General features: G+C 51.5%; 1 protein-coding gene across 1 annotated transcript; it reads right to left on the bottom strand.

Moving 5' to 3' along the window:
* Positions 1 to 2874: 2874 nt before the first annotated feature.
* On the bottom strand, positions 2875 to 16182 carry WAS (WASP actin nucleation promoting factor). Its single transcript, XM_047765250.1, has 13 exons — positions 16048 to 16182; positions 12440 to 12619; positions 11942 to 12082; positions 10400 to 10486; positions 10180 to 10282; positions 9747 to 9788; positions 9595 to 9648; positions 8143 to 8305; positions 7155 to 7197; positions 6789 to 6942; positions 5432 to 5838; positions 5050 to 5164; positions 2875 to 3305 (listed from the first exon to the last, which is right to left on the bottom strand). The coding sequence occupies exons 1-13, from the start codon at positions 16129 to 16131 to the stop codon at positions 3250 to 3252; spliced, it is 1629 nt and encodes a 542-aa protein (XP_047621206.1). The 5' UTR covers positions 16132 to 16182; the 3' UTR covers positions 2875 to 3249.
* Positions 16183 to 16387: the final 205 nt, after the last annotated feature.

Raw genomic sequence — 16387 nt, 5'->3', positions numbered from 1 at the left:
GGGTCTAATCAGAGATGTAGACGCCAGCCTACGCCAGAGCTACAGAAACACGGGATCCGAGCCACGTCTGCAACCTACACCACAGCTTAGGGCAATGCCGTATCCTTAACCCACTGAGCAAGGCCAGGGATCGAACCCGCAACCTCGAGGTTCCTAGTCAGATTTGTTAACCACTGAGCCATAATGGGAACTCCCATGACCTGGGGGACACAAAGAGGTTTAATGGGTGTTGGGGAGCATCACTTGTCCTTCCCCCTAAAGGATGTAGTGGGTTAAGGCTTGGATTCTACAGCCCAGCTACCTGGGTTCAGTCCAGCTCTACCATTTACTAAAGTGTGTGATCTTAAGCCAGTTTCTTCATCTGTAAAACCTCAGATGAGTGACCTTGGGGTGGGCTTCTCCTGCTCACCTGGAACATGAATCTTCCTGGACTAGCACCTTCTTTTTTTTGGTTTGGGGGAGCTCAAACCCACGGCATGTGGAGGTTCAGGCTAGGGGTTGAATCAGAGCTATAGTGGCCGGCCTACGCCACAGACACAGCAACGTGGGATCTGAGACACGGCTGCGACCTACATCACAGCTCATGGCAACACCGGATCCTTAACCCATTGAGCAAGGCCAGGGATCGAACCCACGTCCTCATGGATGCTAGCCGGGTTCATTAACCACTGAGCCACGAAAGGAACTCCTGAACACTATCTTCATGTCATTCCCCTCAGCACATCGTGGTACTTATCATGATCTATACCTATCTTTTGTTTCTATTTAATTTCAAGTTTCTTTTCCAGCTCCTGCCCTAGAATGCCAGCCTTACCAGAGCAAGAATTTTTGTCTGCTTTTTCCCACTGCTTTATCCCCAGCCCCTAAAGTAGTGTCAGGTGTGAACTGGAGTTTGGCACTTGCAACCTGCCTCTACAAGGATGGCATCATGAGCCACTGCAGCTGCTGGCCCTCAATGCCCCCCCTCCCAAAGGAGCTCAGGTTGGAGACAAAGAGTGAGGCGCTCTGTGCTCTGGGAAAAACCGGCAGAACAGGAGTTCCCTTTGTGGTTCAGTGAAAACAAATCCGACTAGTATCCATGAGGATGCAGGTTCCATCCCTGGCCTCACTCAGTGGGTCGGGGATCTGGCGTTGTCGTGAGCTGTGCTGTAGGTTGCAGATGCGGCTTGGATCTGGCGTTGCTGTGGCTGTGGGGCAGATTCAGCCCGTAGCCTGGGAACTTCCATGTGCCGTGGGTTCAGCCCTAAAAAGGAAAAACAAAAAACAAAAAATAAAAACAAAAAAAACTGGCAGAACACGTCTTCAGATAGATATTTTTAGGAGAAGTTTTGATGAGCCCAATTTTTGCATCGCCTGGAATCTAGAAAGCCCTAAAATCCTTCGTGGCGATGTCTGCTCCTCATGACTAGTGGTAGCCTTCATAACACCAGCAGCAAACTCCTGCAACGTGTGTGCATGGCTGGTGGTGAACCCTGAGGGAACTCAGGAAGGAAACATAATACCTGCCATCCAGCAGCCATCAGACTGCAGCCACTCCTGACAGCGAGCCCTGGGGAAACTCAGGCTGTGAAAACACAGGATATTGGCCCCAGACAGCTGAGGTGAATGTCAAAGGGAAGAGATCAGTGAGGATCTTTCCATAGAAAAGCACTAAATTCCTTAACTTGCGATATCTGGTTTTCTGTTATTAGCAGTGATTTTTTTTTTTTTTTGTCTTTTTGCCATTTCTTGGGCTGCTCTCACGGCATATGGAGGTTCCCAGGCGAGGGGTCGAATCAGAGCTGTAGCCACCGGCCTACGCCAGAGCCACAGCAACGCAGGATCCGAGCTGCATCTTTGACCGACACCACAGCTCATGGCAACGCTGGATCCTTAACCCACTGAGCAAGGGCAGAGATCGAACCTGCAACCTCATGGTTCCTAGTCGGATTTGTTAACCACTGCACCACGACGGGAACTCCAGCAGTGATCTTTTGTTCCTACCATCTGCTCTTTGTGGCAAAACTCTTACATATATTAGCTCCCCCCTTGCCTCCCCAGAGCAGGTTTTCTCAACATTACAGGAGATGTTGCCTCCTGGGCTTAAGCCCTCATTTTGCTCAGAATAAAACGTAACTCTCAACGTTTAGGTTGCACTGGGTTTTTTTTGGGGGGGGGGTGGTTTAGGGCCGCACCCACGTCATATGGAGGTTCCCTGGCTAGGGGTCGAATTGGAGCTACATCTGCTGGTCTACACCATAGCCACACCAATGCCAGATCCGAGCCGCATCTGTGACCTACACCACAGCTCACGGCAACACTGGATCCTTCACCCACTGAGCGAGGCCAGGGATCAAACACGCATCCTCAGGGACACTAGTCGGGTTCATTACCCCTGAGCCACAATGGGAACTCCAAGGTTGCACTTTTTTTTTTTAAGTTGACACTGACAATACATGGCTGTGGGGGAAAAAAAAGGCAGAAGGAAACAAAGAGATACAAGCTAAATAACCAAAGGAATAAATGAATGAATAAATGTATAAATACAAAGCTAAATAAATAAAATGGGATAGATGGGAAAAAGAACCCAAATTCCCAACATTTGGAATATAAATGAACTAAGATTTAAAGAAACAAAAAGAGGAGTTCCCATTGTGGCTCAGTGGGTTAAGACTCACACTAGTATCCACGAGGATGAAGGTTCGATCCCTGGCCTCGCTCAGTGGGTTAATGATCCAGCGTTGCTGTGAGCTGTGGTGTAGGTTGCAGACGCGGCTTAGATCCCGCGTTGCTGTGGCTCTGGCATAGGCCGGCGGCTACAGCTCTGATTCAACCCCTATCCTGGGAACCTCCATATGCCGCAGGAGCGGCCCAAAAAATCACAGAAAGACAAAGGAAAAAAAAAAAGTCATTTTATTTTGGGCACACTGTTAACATTTGGACTGGATGGGCAACAGGGTCCTACCCTCCAGCACAGTTGGGTGTGACTAGGTCACTTTGCTGTGCAATAGAAATTGAAGAAACATGGTAAACCAACTATATTTTATTAAAAAAAAAAAAACTCTTGAGAAAGGGGAATTGAAAAGTTTTGTAGAAAAGGTCCCTGACTCTTGCTGGGATAAGTGGTGAGGGTGGGTGCAGTCAGGGATAACAGCATCGGAGGGGTGAGTGACGAAGAAACAGGGGTTGGGGGCCTGGAAGCTGAGAGTGGAAGGCAGCCAGCAGGGCTGCCAGGGGCGCAGGTGCAGAGCAGGTGAGGGTGGCGGTGACTCAGTCATCCCATTCATCGTCGTCATCGTCATCACCGGCCTGGTCCTCCCCTTCATCTGGAGGGAGAGAGAAAGAGTGGAACTTAGGATGGGCAGAAGGGTTCAAAAGCCCTCCCCGCCCAAGTGGGATGTTACTAGGGCCTGGGACTTTGGGACTCTGGGGTCCTCAGTGGGGGGTGGGGGTGCTGACATGTGCTTGGAAATTAGATCTGGGGCCTGCGTGTTGGATGCAGAAGGGGCCCCCTCAGAGGAGGCAGAGTTGGGGCAAGATAGGGATGATAGCTGAGGTCCAGGCTCTCATTGGAGATGAAGTTAATGTTATCATCCAAAGTGTGGTTAATTGGGAGATTATTGTCACACAAAGGATTCGTGTTAACAAGGGCTTGTCACTTCAGGGGGTGGAGTTAAATATTAGCAAAAGTGGAATAAATGACCATATTCTTGTTTCACAGCAGGTTTTTGTATTTTTTTTTTATCTTTTATTTTTTGCTTTTCAGGGCAGCACCTGCAGCATATGGAGGTTCCCAGGCGAGGGGTCCAATCGGAGCTGCAGCTGCCAGCCTACATCACAGCCACAGCAACGTGGGATCCTTAACCCACGGAGCGAGGCCAGGGATGGAACCTGCAACCTCATGGATCCTAGTCAGGCTCATTACCACTGAGCCACAACAGGCACACCTGTATCATAGCAAGTTCATGTTAACTTTGGTGACACGTAATGGGGTTAAAGATGATATCGTGGTCAAAAGATGAGCCCGTTAGAGTTCCCGTCATGGCACAGTGGTTAGCAAATAGCCGTGAACTGTGGTGTAGGTTGCAGACGCGGCTCGGATCTTGCGTTGCTGTGGCTGTGGTGCAGGCCGGTGGCTACAGCTCTGACTGGACCCCTCGCCCGGGAACCTCCATATGCCGCGGGAGCGGCCCTAGAAAAGGCAAAAAAAAAATGAACTTGTTATAATATTGTCATAGAATGGGAGTTCCCATCGTGGCGCAGTGGTTAACGAATCCGACTAGGAACCATGAGGTTGCGGGTTCGATCCCTGCCCTTGCTCAGTGGGTTGACGATCCGGCGTTGCCATGAGCTGTGGTGTAGGTTGCAGACTCGGCTCGGATCCTGCATTGCTGTGGCTCTGGCGTAGGCTGGCAGCTACAGCTCCGATTAGACCCCTAGCCTGGGAACCTCCATATGCCGTGAGAGCGGCCCAAGAAATGGCAAAAAGACAAAAATAAAAAAATAAAAAAAAACATTGTCATAGAATGGATTCTTCGGAATCTTGGGAAGAGACTCTGGGGTTGATATCCATATTGTCACACTTGGAGTATAGTATATTATTATCACATAACAGGGGATCCTCACCTCATTGTCATATATAAGGACACTATTGTTGACACATTTAGGGGATTAATATTGGGATTAATGTTGGTATTGATGTAGAAAGATTGGGTTCATTATACCATTATTACATAATGAATTAATGGCGATCTTTATCATATAATCATCACATGCTGAGCTAATACGAACACTCTTGAACCTACGGGATTAATGTTAACATCGTGGATATACTTTGCAGTTAATGCCAATATCACCGTCGAAGACAGAGCTAATCATATTCCTGCCACATGATGCCAATGTCGCCTTTGTCAAGAAAAGAGGCTGATACAGGATGCACGTGAACCCTCCTCTCGTCAACAGATAGATAGCACAAATGTTACTCTCGATGGTGACAGCTGGGAACCAGGGTCACCGCCCGGCAGGGTGGGCTATGAAGGGCAGGCTCGCAGGGGAGATGGGGGTTCTCACCGGAGGAATGAATGGCTTTGCTTCTCTTCTGCATCACGTGCATCAGGGCCCCCACCAGCCCCTCGGAGCTCTGAGGTGGGGGCTGCAGCGCTGAACTCTCTGGGGCCCCAGGGGTCTGCAGAGTCCAGCACAGAAGGCTCAGGGTCTGAGAGAGGGGTGCTCCTCCCCACCCCTTTGTCCTTATTTCTCCTCCCGCACACGCCCGTTCCCTTCGACACATCTCCGAGCCCGCCCGCCTCTCTCCACCAACCTCCCAGCCTTATCCCGGAAACCCCACAACCCGGGACCTCCATCACGCTCGGCCTCGGCCCCCTAATATCCTGACTTGTGCAGCACACCCCAGAGTCCTAGACGGCCAATCCTCCATCACGCTGGTCCTTACCTTGTTCAGCTGGATTCCCTGCCGGATTTGATCCAACAGCGCCCCCCGACCCCCACCAGGGGCCGGGCCCCCCACAAGCCCCAGAGAAGGAGGAGGTGGGGGAGGGATGGGTCCGTCCCCACAGCTGGGTGGTGGTGGCGGTGGCGGTGGTGGCGGAGGCAAGGTCGGCCCCCCAGCTCCAGGGGGCGGAGGGGGTGGTGGTACAGAGCGTCCAGTGGCTGGAGGGGGTGGTGGCGGAGGGCCCCCTCGGCCCGGGGGTGGGGGTCCCCGGGGGATTGGTGGGGGTGGAGCACCTCCCGTGGGAACAGGGGGCAGTGGACCAGAGCGACCCTTGTTACTCCCCACAGTGGGGGGCCGGGGGAGTTGGTTCCCTCCTCGGGATGGCGGTGGGGGCGGTGGAAGCGGCTCTGAGGGGGGAAAAATGATACATAGCTATTACTATAGGTTTCTTCAGACCCTCAGTTGTGCTCATTTGTAAAATGAACATCCCAGCCTACCAACTCACAAATTTTTTTTTTCCTTTTTAGGGCCACCTGTGGCATATGGAGGTTCCCAAGCTAGGGGTTGAATCCGAGCTACAGCTGCTGGCCTGTATCACAGCCACAGCAAGGCCAGATCCTTAACCCACTGAGCGAGGCCAGTGATTGAACCCGCATCCTCATGGATTCTAGTTGGGTTCCTTAACTCCTGAGCCACGAAGGGGACTCCCATTTTTTTCGTTAACTCAAAATTCTTTTCCTTTTTTTTTTTCTTTTTTCTCTTTTTCTTTCTTTTTCTTTTTTAGGGCTGCACCTGAGGCACATGGAAGTTCCCAGGCTCGGGGTCGAATCAGAGCTACAGTGGCCAGCCTACGCCACAGCCACAGCAACACAGGACCCGAGCTGCAACTGTGACTTAGACCACAGCTCACAGCGACACCATCCTTAACCCACTGAGCAAGGCCAGGGAGCGAACCCACATCCTCATGGATCCTAGTCGGGTTTGTTACTGCTGAGCCATCAGGGGAACTCCCTCTTTTTTTTTTTTTTTTTTTTTTAATGGCCTCGCCCACAGCATATGGAAATTCCCAGGCTAGGGATCTAATGGGATCCCGGAGTAGGGCACCACCGATCCTTTAACCAACTACTGCAAGGTGGTAGGGCTAGGGATGGAACCCACGCCTCGGCAGCCACCAGAGCTGCTGCTGTGGGGTTCTTAACCCACTGCACCATGGGAGGAACTCTATCAACTCCCAATTCAAGCAGTATAGGCATTTCCATGAGGAAATGTGAGTGCTTGCAATGGATCTCTTAGAAATCAGCTACCAGGGTTGATGAAAAAGGGGGTGTCCAGAAAGACGGGCGGGGGGGTGACTCACCCTGACGCCTCATCTCCTTCCGCACAGCTTCCATCCCACCCTGGTTCTCAATGAAGTCATAGATAAATTTGGAAGTTTCAGCATCAGTGAGCTGGGCCTCACTGATTCCTGCCCTGGAGAACAGACTCCGCAGATCCGGGTCCAGGTTGTTCACCTGCCCAGGAGGAAAAAGGCCAGGGCAGGGGTAGGGGAATCAGGTGGGGAGGTCATGGGCAGAGATTCTCATTGGGTCCACCCCCCCCCCCCCCCCGCCACCAGAGAGGCATCTGAGAGGCGTGTGGGAAGGCTGGGCTCTGAGGGTAGGTCTAGAGCCGTGGAAGGTAGGTGGGAGTTGAGTGGGGTCCAGGGGACTTTGAAGTTACTCACGTCAAATCCATTCTGGGGGTCCCACCCCACGTGGCTGACATGTCTGGGGGAGGTGAGGAGACCCCAATGAAGCCCCACTGCCCTTTCTTCCCTCCCTTCCTAGCGAAGCCCTCTTGCCCTCTCCTGCCCAGAGGGACTGACCGAATGAATGAATGGGTCATAAATGAATGAATGAGAGAAAACAGTAGTTACAGAATTAGAAGGCGGCTGGCCATAGTTTTCGGTGCCCATCTGTCCACCCACCTCTCTTTGCATCAGACACAGAGATTCTCCCAGCTATCTTCCTGTCTACCCAGCTATTCACATTCACCTGTCAGACACTGATTTCTATACATTTTTCTCTCTCCACTCATCTATCCATGCACATCTATTTACCCACTTATCCGCCAATCTGTCTTCACTCACACTTATCCATCCACCCATCCATCTACCCCTGTGTCCATCTTCCCATCCATTCACTCGCGTGACGACCCATGCGACCACACACTGCTGACCACGTATCCCCTGCACTGTCCACGCATCCACATATCTGGCCATCTATCCATCCTCATCCAACTTGCCTGTGAGCCCATCAGCCTATATATCCATCTGTCCACATACTCATCCCCTCAGCCATCCATCTACCGACCCACTTCCCATTTATCCACCCATTCATTCTCCAACCCACCTACCCATCCATCCATCCATCCATCTACCCCCCCCAACTCATGGGCCAGCCCAACCGGGGTAGGACTAGGTTGAGATGAGTGAAGGTGTTAGGGAGCAAACTTTAAGGAGGCACTCACTCTGGGTCATGAACTGTAGTTGGACAACCTGGAGAGGGATAGCTTCTACAACGTTTGCAACCATGGTGCCCTAGTCCCGGCCTTGCACTCACCCACTGTCCATTTTCCCATCCTTCCAACCACTTGGCTCGCCTCCTGTCCACCTGCTTATGTGCTCCCCCACCCCCTGGGGATCCATGGGCCCACTGGGGAGAGGTTCTCACTTGAATCCGCTGGGCGCACCAATATCAGCCTTGCTGATCTTTTTCTTCCCTGAGCGTTTCTTATCACCTGGACCAGGCCCCGGGGTCGGGAGCCCACGGTATCGTGAATTTGTGATGTCTGGGTTCTGGATGTCCACTGTCACCAAGGACAGTGAGCTACTTCCTGTGGGGAAAATAGGGGGACTGAGTCATTGACCCAACCAAGCAAAGCACAGGCATAAGAGACAGGAAGATAGCTGGGAGAATCTCTGTGTCTGATGGTCGTGGAGGGAGGGGGTGAGGGGGTCCAAGTAGGGTTTATGGAGAAGAGTGTGGTTGGGGCCCACAAACCATCCACGCATTCACTGATTCATTTATTTATGTTCACTCACGCTTATCACTTAAGTATCAACTCATTGATTTACTTGCTCATGGACTAATCTGTTAAATTACTTGTTCGTTCATTCATTCATTCATTCATTCATTGCTTTCTCCACAGATTGAAATTTTTTTCTCACTTGTAAATCCCAAGATGCTTGGGGTTAGTCCTTTTTTATTATTATTATTAAGGTATAGTTGGTTTACAATGTTGTGCCATCCACTGCTTGCAATTTTTTTTTTTTTTGGTCTTTTTAGGGCTCCACCCATAGAATATATGGAGGTTCCCAGACTAGGGGTTGAATCGGAGCCTATACCACAGCCACAGCAACACCAGATCCAAGCCGCATCTGTGACCTACACCACAGCTCATGGCAATGCCAGATCCTTAACCCACTGAGTGAGGCTGGGGATTGAACCTGCATCCTCATGGATGTTAGTCAGATTCGCTTCTGCTGCACCACGACAGGAACTCCATTGCTTGCAATTTTATGTCACTCATTTATTCACTGTTGAATTCAGTCACTCATTCAATCATCCATCCATCTATTCATCTATTTATCCCCATACCCATTCACCTGTATATATATATATATATATATATATATATATATATATATATATATATAGTCTTTTCCAGGGCCACTCCTGCAGCATATGGAGATTCCCAGGCTAGGGGTCTAATCAGAGCTGTAGCCACCAGCCTATGCCAGAGCCACAGCAACACGGGATCTGAGCCACATCTGCGACCTACACCACAGCTCACGGCAATGCTGGATCCTTAACCCACTGAGTGAGGTCAGGGATTGAACCCACAACCTCATGGTTCCTAGTCAGATTCGTTAACCACTGAGCCATGACGGGAACTCTCACCTATATATCTATACACACAACCTGTACATCTATCTATATTTTCATCCTTTCCTCAATTCCTCATCCTATTCAATCATTTGTCCACCACCAATCCATCTAACTACACATCCATTCACCTACTCATTCACCCACTTATCTCTGTACCCACCCACTTACTCACCCATCCACCTACTCCCCCACCCACCTGCCCACCCAGAGACACAGGGAAGAATCAGCACTCACCCCCTTGGTCTCCGCCTGGGTGCGGGGGCACGGGTGGGAGACCTCCTCTTCTCTCTGGGAAGATGGGATGGATAGAGAGCCATTGCAATCCTGCCACAGGTTCCTGGGCCGGGCCCTTTTTTACTCCTAATTGCACTTGCTAAAGGACTCACCTTCATTGGCTGGTGTGGGTGGAGTGGGGAGCTGGCGCCTGTCTGTGGAGAGACAATTCGACTGGGAACCAGAACCATGATGGGGGCTTTTCCAGCTTCCCACTTTTTTTTTTTTTTTTGTCTTTCTGCCATTTCTTGGGCCACTCCCGCGGCATATGGAGGTTCCCAGGCTAGGGGTCGAATCAGAGCTGTAGCCCCCGGCCTACGCCACAGCCATAGCCATGTGGGATCTGAGCCGCGTCTGCAACCTACACCACAGCTCACAGCAACGCCAGATCCTTAACCCACTGAACAAGGCCAGGGACCGAACCCGCACCCTCATGGTTCCTCGTCGGATTCGTTAACCACTGAGCCATGACGGGAACTCCCTCCAGCTTCCCACTCTTGCACTCACCTCTGGGCAACCTCTTCTCCTCCCCCAAGGCCTGCTCACCTCCACTTTGCCTCTGATTCCTTTTTTGGATCTTCTCGTGCACCAGGGCCCGGAAGGCCTGGGCCTCGCCCTCGTCTGCAAAGTTCAGCCCTGCCTGGCATTCCTGCACAGGCCTGGGGGTCAGCAGCCTTCCAGGTGCACCCTGCCCCCCGCCCCGACCCCTTTCCCACCTCCTCCCAGCACCCCGACTGAGGCCCCTGGGGCTTGGGTGGTCTCTTACATCTCCAGCAAAGGTGTGGAAGAAGGGGGTAGGCGTGGAGTACACCAGCTGTGAGTACAGCTCCTGTTCCCAGAGCAGCCGGCCGGCCTGGAGAGGCAGGGAACATGCTGGCACTGAGGCGTAGTATACAAATTTGGGGTCCTGGGATCTGATTTGGAGCTTTCTAGCTCAGCATCAGAGAGTTGAGGGACTAGGTGTCTGGGGCGGATTGGAGTGCACTATGGGAGTCAGATACTTCAGTGAGAGGATTTGGGATTTGGGGGTTTGAAGGTGAGGATTGAGACTCTCAGTCTAGGAACCTGAGCCCCTTTGCAGAATCCATCCTGAAGCCTGCCCCCCTTTATGGGGGGGGGCCTTCGTTTGGGCAGATAGGGTGCCAGTATTGGGAACTGGGTTGAGATTTGAGGTTCAGACCTATAGACTTGGGAGGTTGATTTTTGTCTTGGGGGGTAGCCAGCCAAGTTATGTGCAATTTGAGGTTCGTAGAGTTATGGCTTTGGATTTGGGTCAATATTTGATGGCCCTGGGATTTTTTTTTTTTTTTTTTTTTTTTTTTTTTGGCTAGTGTGCAGCAGCTTGATGTGGGATCTCAGCCTCAGACCAGAGATTGAACCTGAGTTGCAGTGGTGAAAGCTCTGAATCTTATCCACTAGACCACCAGGGAACTCCCGGCTCTGGGATCTTGATGTGGCTCTGCTGAGTCTATCTTCATGGGTTTAGAAGAATGAATTTGGGATTTATGCTTAGGGAGTTGAGGTTGGGGATTTGTGGAACAGATTTCTGGCAGTATTTGCGTGCTCCAGAGTTTTCATATAGGAATTCTGGGGTCCATGCTGTGATTTTAACAGAACAAATTTGGAGTTCAAGACTCAATGGCATATTTAGATTGGGGGGTTATGGAACAGATTTATGACTTAGGAGCTAGGCAAAATTCTGGAGTTCAGGAGCTTTGAGTGGGAGTATTTTTTTTGTTTGTCTTTTTAGGGCTGCACTCATGGCATATGGAGGTTCCCAGGCTAGGGGTCGAATCAGAGCTACAGCTGCCAGCCTAGGCCACAGTCACAGCAATGCGGGATCTGAGCCACATCTGTGACCTACACCACCGCTCAAGGCAATACTGGATCCTTTACCCACTGAGCAGGGCCAGGGATCGAACTGGCGCCCTCATGGATGCTAGTTGGTTCATTAACCGCTGAGCCACGATGGGAACTCCTGAATGGGGATTTCTGAAACCCAAAATGTTGAGTTGCAAACAGATTTGAGGTTCACATAAAAAAATAATAGCCTGTTTTTTTGGAGGTTGTGGAACAGCTTAGACTTTGGAAGTATACTAATATTGGGAATTATAGATCTTGCCATGAAGACTCTGGGGTCAGTCATCGCAGACTTAGGAAGCCAAACCAGGGGTTGACATCTGGATGAAGTCTTTGGTTCTGGGGATCAGGGGTTCACTGATCTGAGGGCTCAGGGTTACGGACATAGGTGTGGGTTTGCGGGTTGAAAGCTAGGGTGTCTGTCCGGTGGGGGGCGGGGGGGGGTCACCTGAAGGCCATAAAGGCGGATGAAGTAAGACTTCTGGGGGTTATCCTTCACGAAGCACACAGCCCCACAGTGTTCTTTGGTCCAGTGCTCGGCTCCAGGGGGCAGCGCCAGGTACAGCTGAACAACCGCGGTGGCCAGTGTCTGGGAGGGGAGAGCAGGTCTCAGTCGGGGGGTGGGTGGGGGGGTTGGCCAGAGAGGCTGGGAACCAGACGTGGTCCTTCCTTGTCCATGGCTGTCCTGGCTCCGAAGGTAGAGCCGCAGCCAGAGGGAAAGCGAATAGACGGGGAGATCTTCCTGGGATGTGAATGGGGGTAAGTGGGTGCCAGGAGAGGAGATGATGGAGAGGAAGAGGACGAGGGGAGGCGAGAAGGATGGGGAAGATGAGGAGAGAGGAAGGGGAGGCGAGGGGGAGGATGAGGAAGATGAAGAGGCGGAAGAGGAGGCGGAGAGGAAGAGGAGGAAAGGGAGACAGGGAGGGCCAGGCGATCCCCAGCTCACCCAGCATTTCCGTCCAAGCATCTCAAAGAGTCGCTGGTTCTCATGGTCCTGGAGGAGCGTGGAGGGTATGTTCTGCTGAACCGTGGCTCCTCCGCGGCCCCCGGGCCTGCCTCCCGCAGGGCCCCCACTCATGGTGCCTCCTGCCCTCGTCTTCTTCGTCTTGTCCTCTCCGGCTAGGCTCTGAGTGCAGGGTAAGAAGAGGAACTTCCGCAGTGAGGAGGGGAACAGGAAGTGCAAAAAACCACAAGGGAAACAAGTCCTCCGGGGGCCCCTGGGTGGGCCTGGCCTCCTCCTGCCTTCAACGGGGGCGGGGGGGGGGGGGCGGTGTCCTCCTCCATGTGCCTGGTTGGACCCATCTTTTGGACCCACTCATGTCCGCCTCCTTTCTTTCTTGCGCTCTAGGGCCCATCTCCCTCTGACCAGCGCAGATCTGCCTCCCTCTGGTTGGCTGGCAGCAAGAGCTAGGCCGCTGCGGCACTTCTGCAGTGCGGCCAGGAGCGGGCATGGAGCCGGGCAGCCTCCTTCCTTTCCAAAGCATCCAGCTAGTCTGGGCCCAAGGTCCCAGGCCCCTAGGGCTGAAGGGTTACTAGGTGAAAGCTTTTCCTTTAATGATATAGCTAGCGCCTGGGACCCTAGCCCTCTCCTGAGACCCCCAACAGCCCAAGGGCACTCAGCTCAGCTTCCCCATTGCTACCCCTGCCCCCCTGTGGCTCCCAAAGTACTTCCTGCTTATCATCCTCCTTTATTTTTTTAAAAAAATTCATCTCTGGAGTTCCCGTTGTGGCTCAGTGGTTAACACATCCGACTAGGAATCATGAGGTAGTTGGTTTGATCCCTGGCCTTGCTCAGTGGGTTAAGGATCCAGTGTTACCGTGAGCTGTGGTGTAGGTCGCAGATGCGGCTCGGATCCCATGTTGCTGTGGCTCTGGCGTAGGCCAGTGGCTACAGCTCCGATTCGACCCCTAGCCTGGGAACCTCCATAAGCCACAGGACCGGCCCTAGAAAAGACGAAAAAAAAAAAATCCCTTTTTCTTTCTTTTCTTTTTTCTTTTTCTTTTTTTGTAGGGCTGCACCCAAGGCACATGGAGGTTCCCAGGCTAGCAGTCGAATCAGAGCTGTAGCCACTGGCCTGCGCCACAGCCACAGCAACGCCGGATCCTTAACCCACTGAGCGAGGCTATGGATTGAACCTGTGTCCTCATGGATACTACTCAGATTCGTTTCCATTGAGCCACAATGGGAACTCCCTCCTTTTCTTCCTTTTTAAAAAAAATCTTATCCCCCTTTTTTAAGAAAGGAATGCTAGGAGCTCCCACTATGGCGCAACAGGATTGGTGGCATCTCTGGAGTGCTGGGACACTCTCTGGAGTGCTGGGGCACAGGTTCGATGCCAGCCTGGCACAGTGAGTTAAGGATTTAGGCTAGTCTCAGCTGATGCTTCGGCTGCAGCTGCAGCTGGGATCTGATCCCTGGCCTGGGAACTCCATAGGCCCCAGAGGCGGCCAAAAAAAGAAAAAAGAAGGAAGGGATTTTATAGTCTATGTGCATGAATGCCTAAACACCATCTTGTTTACTTGCGGGTCTGTTGCTTTTCAACTTTCGAAAGTTTGTAATCTTTGGAGACTTGTTTTTCTCCTTACTCAACATCCTGTTTGTATGTATAGCACTGAACTGTGTGTGCCAGGCACTATTCTGACCTCTTTGTAAATACTGACTCATTTAAATCCTCATACCAGCCTGGGGGACACATGCTGTTTTACCAGGTCCATGTGACAGAGGGAAACTGAGGCACAGAGTGCTTAAATGACTTCCCCAGTAGCTCCCAGCTAGTAAGGAGCAGAGCCCAGACCGCATGCCAGAAAGGCTGGGTGCAGAGTGTACACTTTTTTTTCTTTTTAGGGCTGCACCTGCAGCGTATGAAAGTTCCCAGACTAGGGGTCGAATCGGAGCTGTAGCTGCCAGCCTACGCCACAGCCACAGCAATGCCAGATCCGAGCTGTCTGACCTACACCATAGCTCACGGCAATGCCGGATCCTTAGTCCACTGAGCGAGGCCAGGGATCGAACCCAAATCCTCATGGATACTAGTTCATTACCACTGAGCCACAACAGGAACTCCCCATAGTGTACACTTTTCATGCTCCATCCCCACTCTGTCACTAAGATTCATATTTGGAGTTCCCGTCGTGGCGCAGTGGTTAATGAACCCGACTAGGAACCATGAGATTGTGGGTTCGATCCCTGGCCTCGCTCAGTGGGTGAAGGATCCGGCGCTGCCGTGAGCTATGGTGTAGGTCGCAGACGCAGCTCGGATTCCGTGTTGCTGTGGCTGTGGTGTAGGCCGGCAGCTGTAGTTCTAATTGGACCCCTAGCCTGGGAACCTCCATATGCTGCAGGTGTGGCCCTAAAATGACAGACCGGAAAAAAAAAAAAGATTCATATTTGCTTGTAGCGGTTGTTATTTTCAGTGCTATATAGTATATACCATATAACATATATATATATATATATATATATATATATATATATATATATATATAGTTACTATACAATTTGTTTATTCATATCCTCCTGTTAACAGGTATCTGAGCTGTTTCTGGCTTTTGTGGTTGACAGCAACACTGGCTGCTGTGTTGCTCCTGTATGCATCTCTTGGTCCACATAGGCATGCACCCTCTCAGGAGGGGAATCTGGGCATTGCAGGGTTTGCATAGCTCTCATTTTTTTTCCCCGCCCCTTGGCATATGGAGTTCCCCAGCCAGGGATCAGATCCAAGCCACAGTTGCGATGTGAGACACAGCTGTGGCAATGCCAGATCCTTAACCCACTGTGGCGGGCCAGGGATCAAACATTGGTCCCAGCGCTCCCAAGATGCCACCTATCCTGTTGTGCCACAGCAGGAACTCCTGCATAAGCCCTTTAAAAAATGTTTTTCTGGGCATTCCCACTGTGGCTCAGTGAGCTAAGGACCTGACGTTGTCTCTGTGAGGATGTGGGTTTGAACCCTGGCCTTGCCCAGTGGTTAAGGATCTGGTGTTGCCATGGCAACTGCAGCTCCAGTTCCATTCCTGGCTCGGGAACTTCCACATGCTGCAGGTACGGCTGTAAAAATAGAAGGAAAAAAAAACCATGTTTTTCTTTTTGGCCACACCCATGGCATGTGGAAGGTCCCGGGCCAGAGGTCGAACCTGCACCATAGCAGTGACAATGCCAGATCTTTAACCTACTGAGCTGCAAGGGAACTTCAAGAGCTCCAACTTTGACAGACTGTCTCCCCAGACGAATGCCAGCTCAGTCCCCACGCCTCCCTGGGTCACGAAGAGGACACAAAGACACGAAGCTCTCAGGCACACATACAGCAGCTTGGTGGGGGTGGAGGCAGGTTAGCATGTCTGGCATGTGACTGGCATATTCCCAGGTACCTGAAGGGAAAAAGCATATCTCAAGGCTGGACCCACAGTCCTATCTGGAAACCTTGTATCGCCCCCATGCCTGCAGGTGACAAGCTTCTCTCCTAAGCCTAGGCTCGAAGCCTGTTGTGCTGTGACAATTCCAATGTCCCTGCCTCCTCTCTGCTCACAACCTCATGTTGGGTGCTCCCAACTCACCAGGCGATGGATTTCACACCTTCTGGCCTGGAGCCCCTTCCAGGCTGGGGTAAGGTCCTGCTTCTCCTCAGCTGGCCACTGCATTCGCTCAGGTTGACACTGTCGTTGAGCTCTCACTGTGCACCAAGCATCCCTCCAGTATCTGACACAAACCAGACACTCAATAAATGTTTTATTAAAGGAATGAATGAGGGATGAATGTCTCATTTGATTTCATATTTTCTGATCTTTTTCTTTAAAAATATTTTTGTTTTTTGGTCTTTTTAGGGCTGCACCCACGGCATATGGAGGTTCCCAGGCTAGGGGTCAAATTGGAGTTGTAGCCACCGGCCTACACCAC

The sequence above is a fragment of the Phacochoerus africanus genome, chromosome X, assembly GCF_016906955.1.
Source record: "Phacochoerus africanus isolate WHEZ1 chromosome X, ROS_Pafr_v1, whole genome shotgun sequence".
Classification (NCBI taxonomy): domain Eukaryota; kingdom Metazoa; phylum Chordata; class Mammalia; order Artiodactyla; family Suidae; genus Phacochoerus; species Phacochoerus africanus.
This window is presented reverse-complemented; position numbering and strand designations above follow the sequence as displayed.

Excerpts from the sequence above, each read along its gene's own strand:
- WAS (XM_047765250.1), bottom strand. The coding sequence starts at position 16,131 with ATGCAGTGGCCAGCTGAGGAGAAGCAGGACCTTACCCCAGCCTGGAAG. Across the intron at positions 12,083-12,439 it reads TGCTTGGACGGAAATGCTGG|ACACTGGCCACCGCGGTTGT; the intron begins GTGAGCTGGGGA and ends CTCCCCTCCCAG. Across the intron at positions 3,306-5,049 it reads CAAAGCCATTCATTCCTCCG|ATGAAGGGGAGGACCAGGCC; the intron begins GTGAGAACCCCC and ends CTCTCCCTCCAG.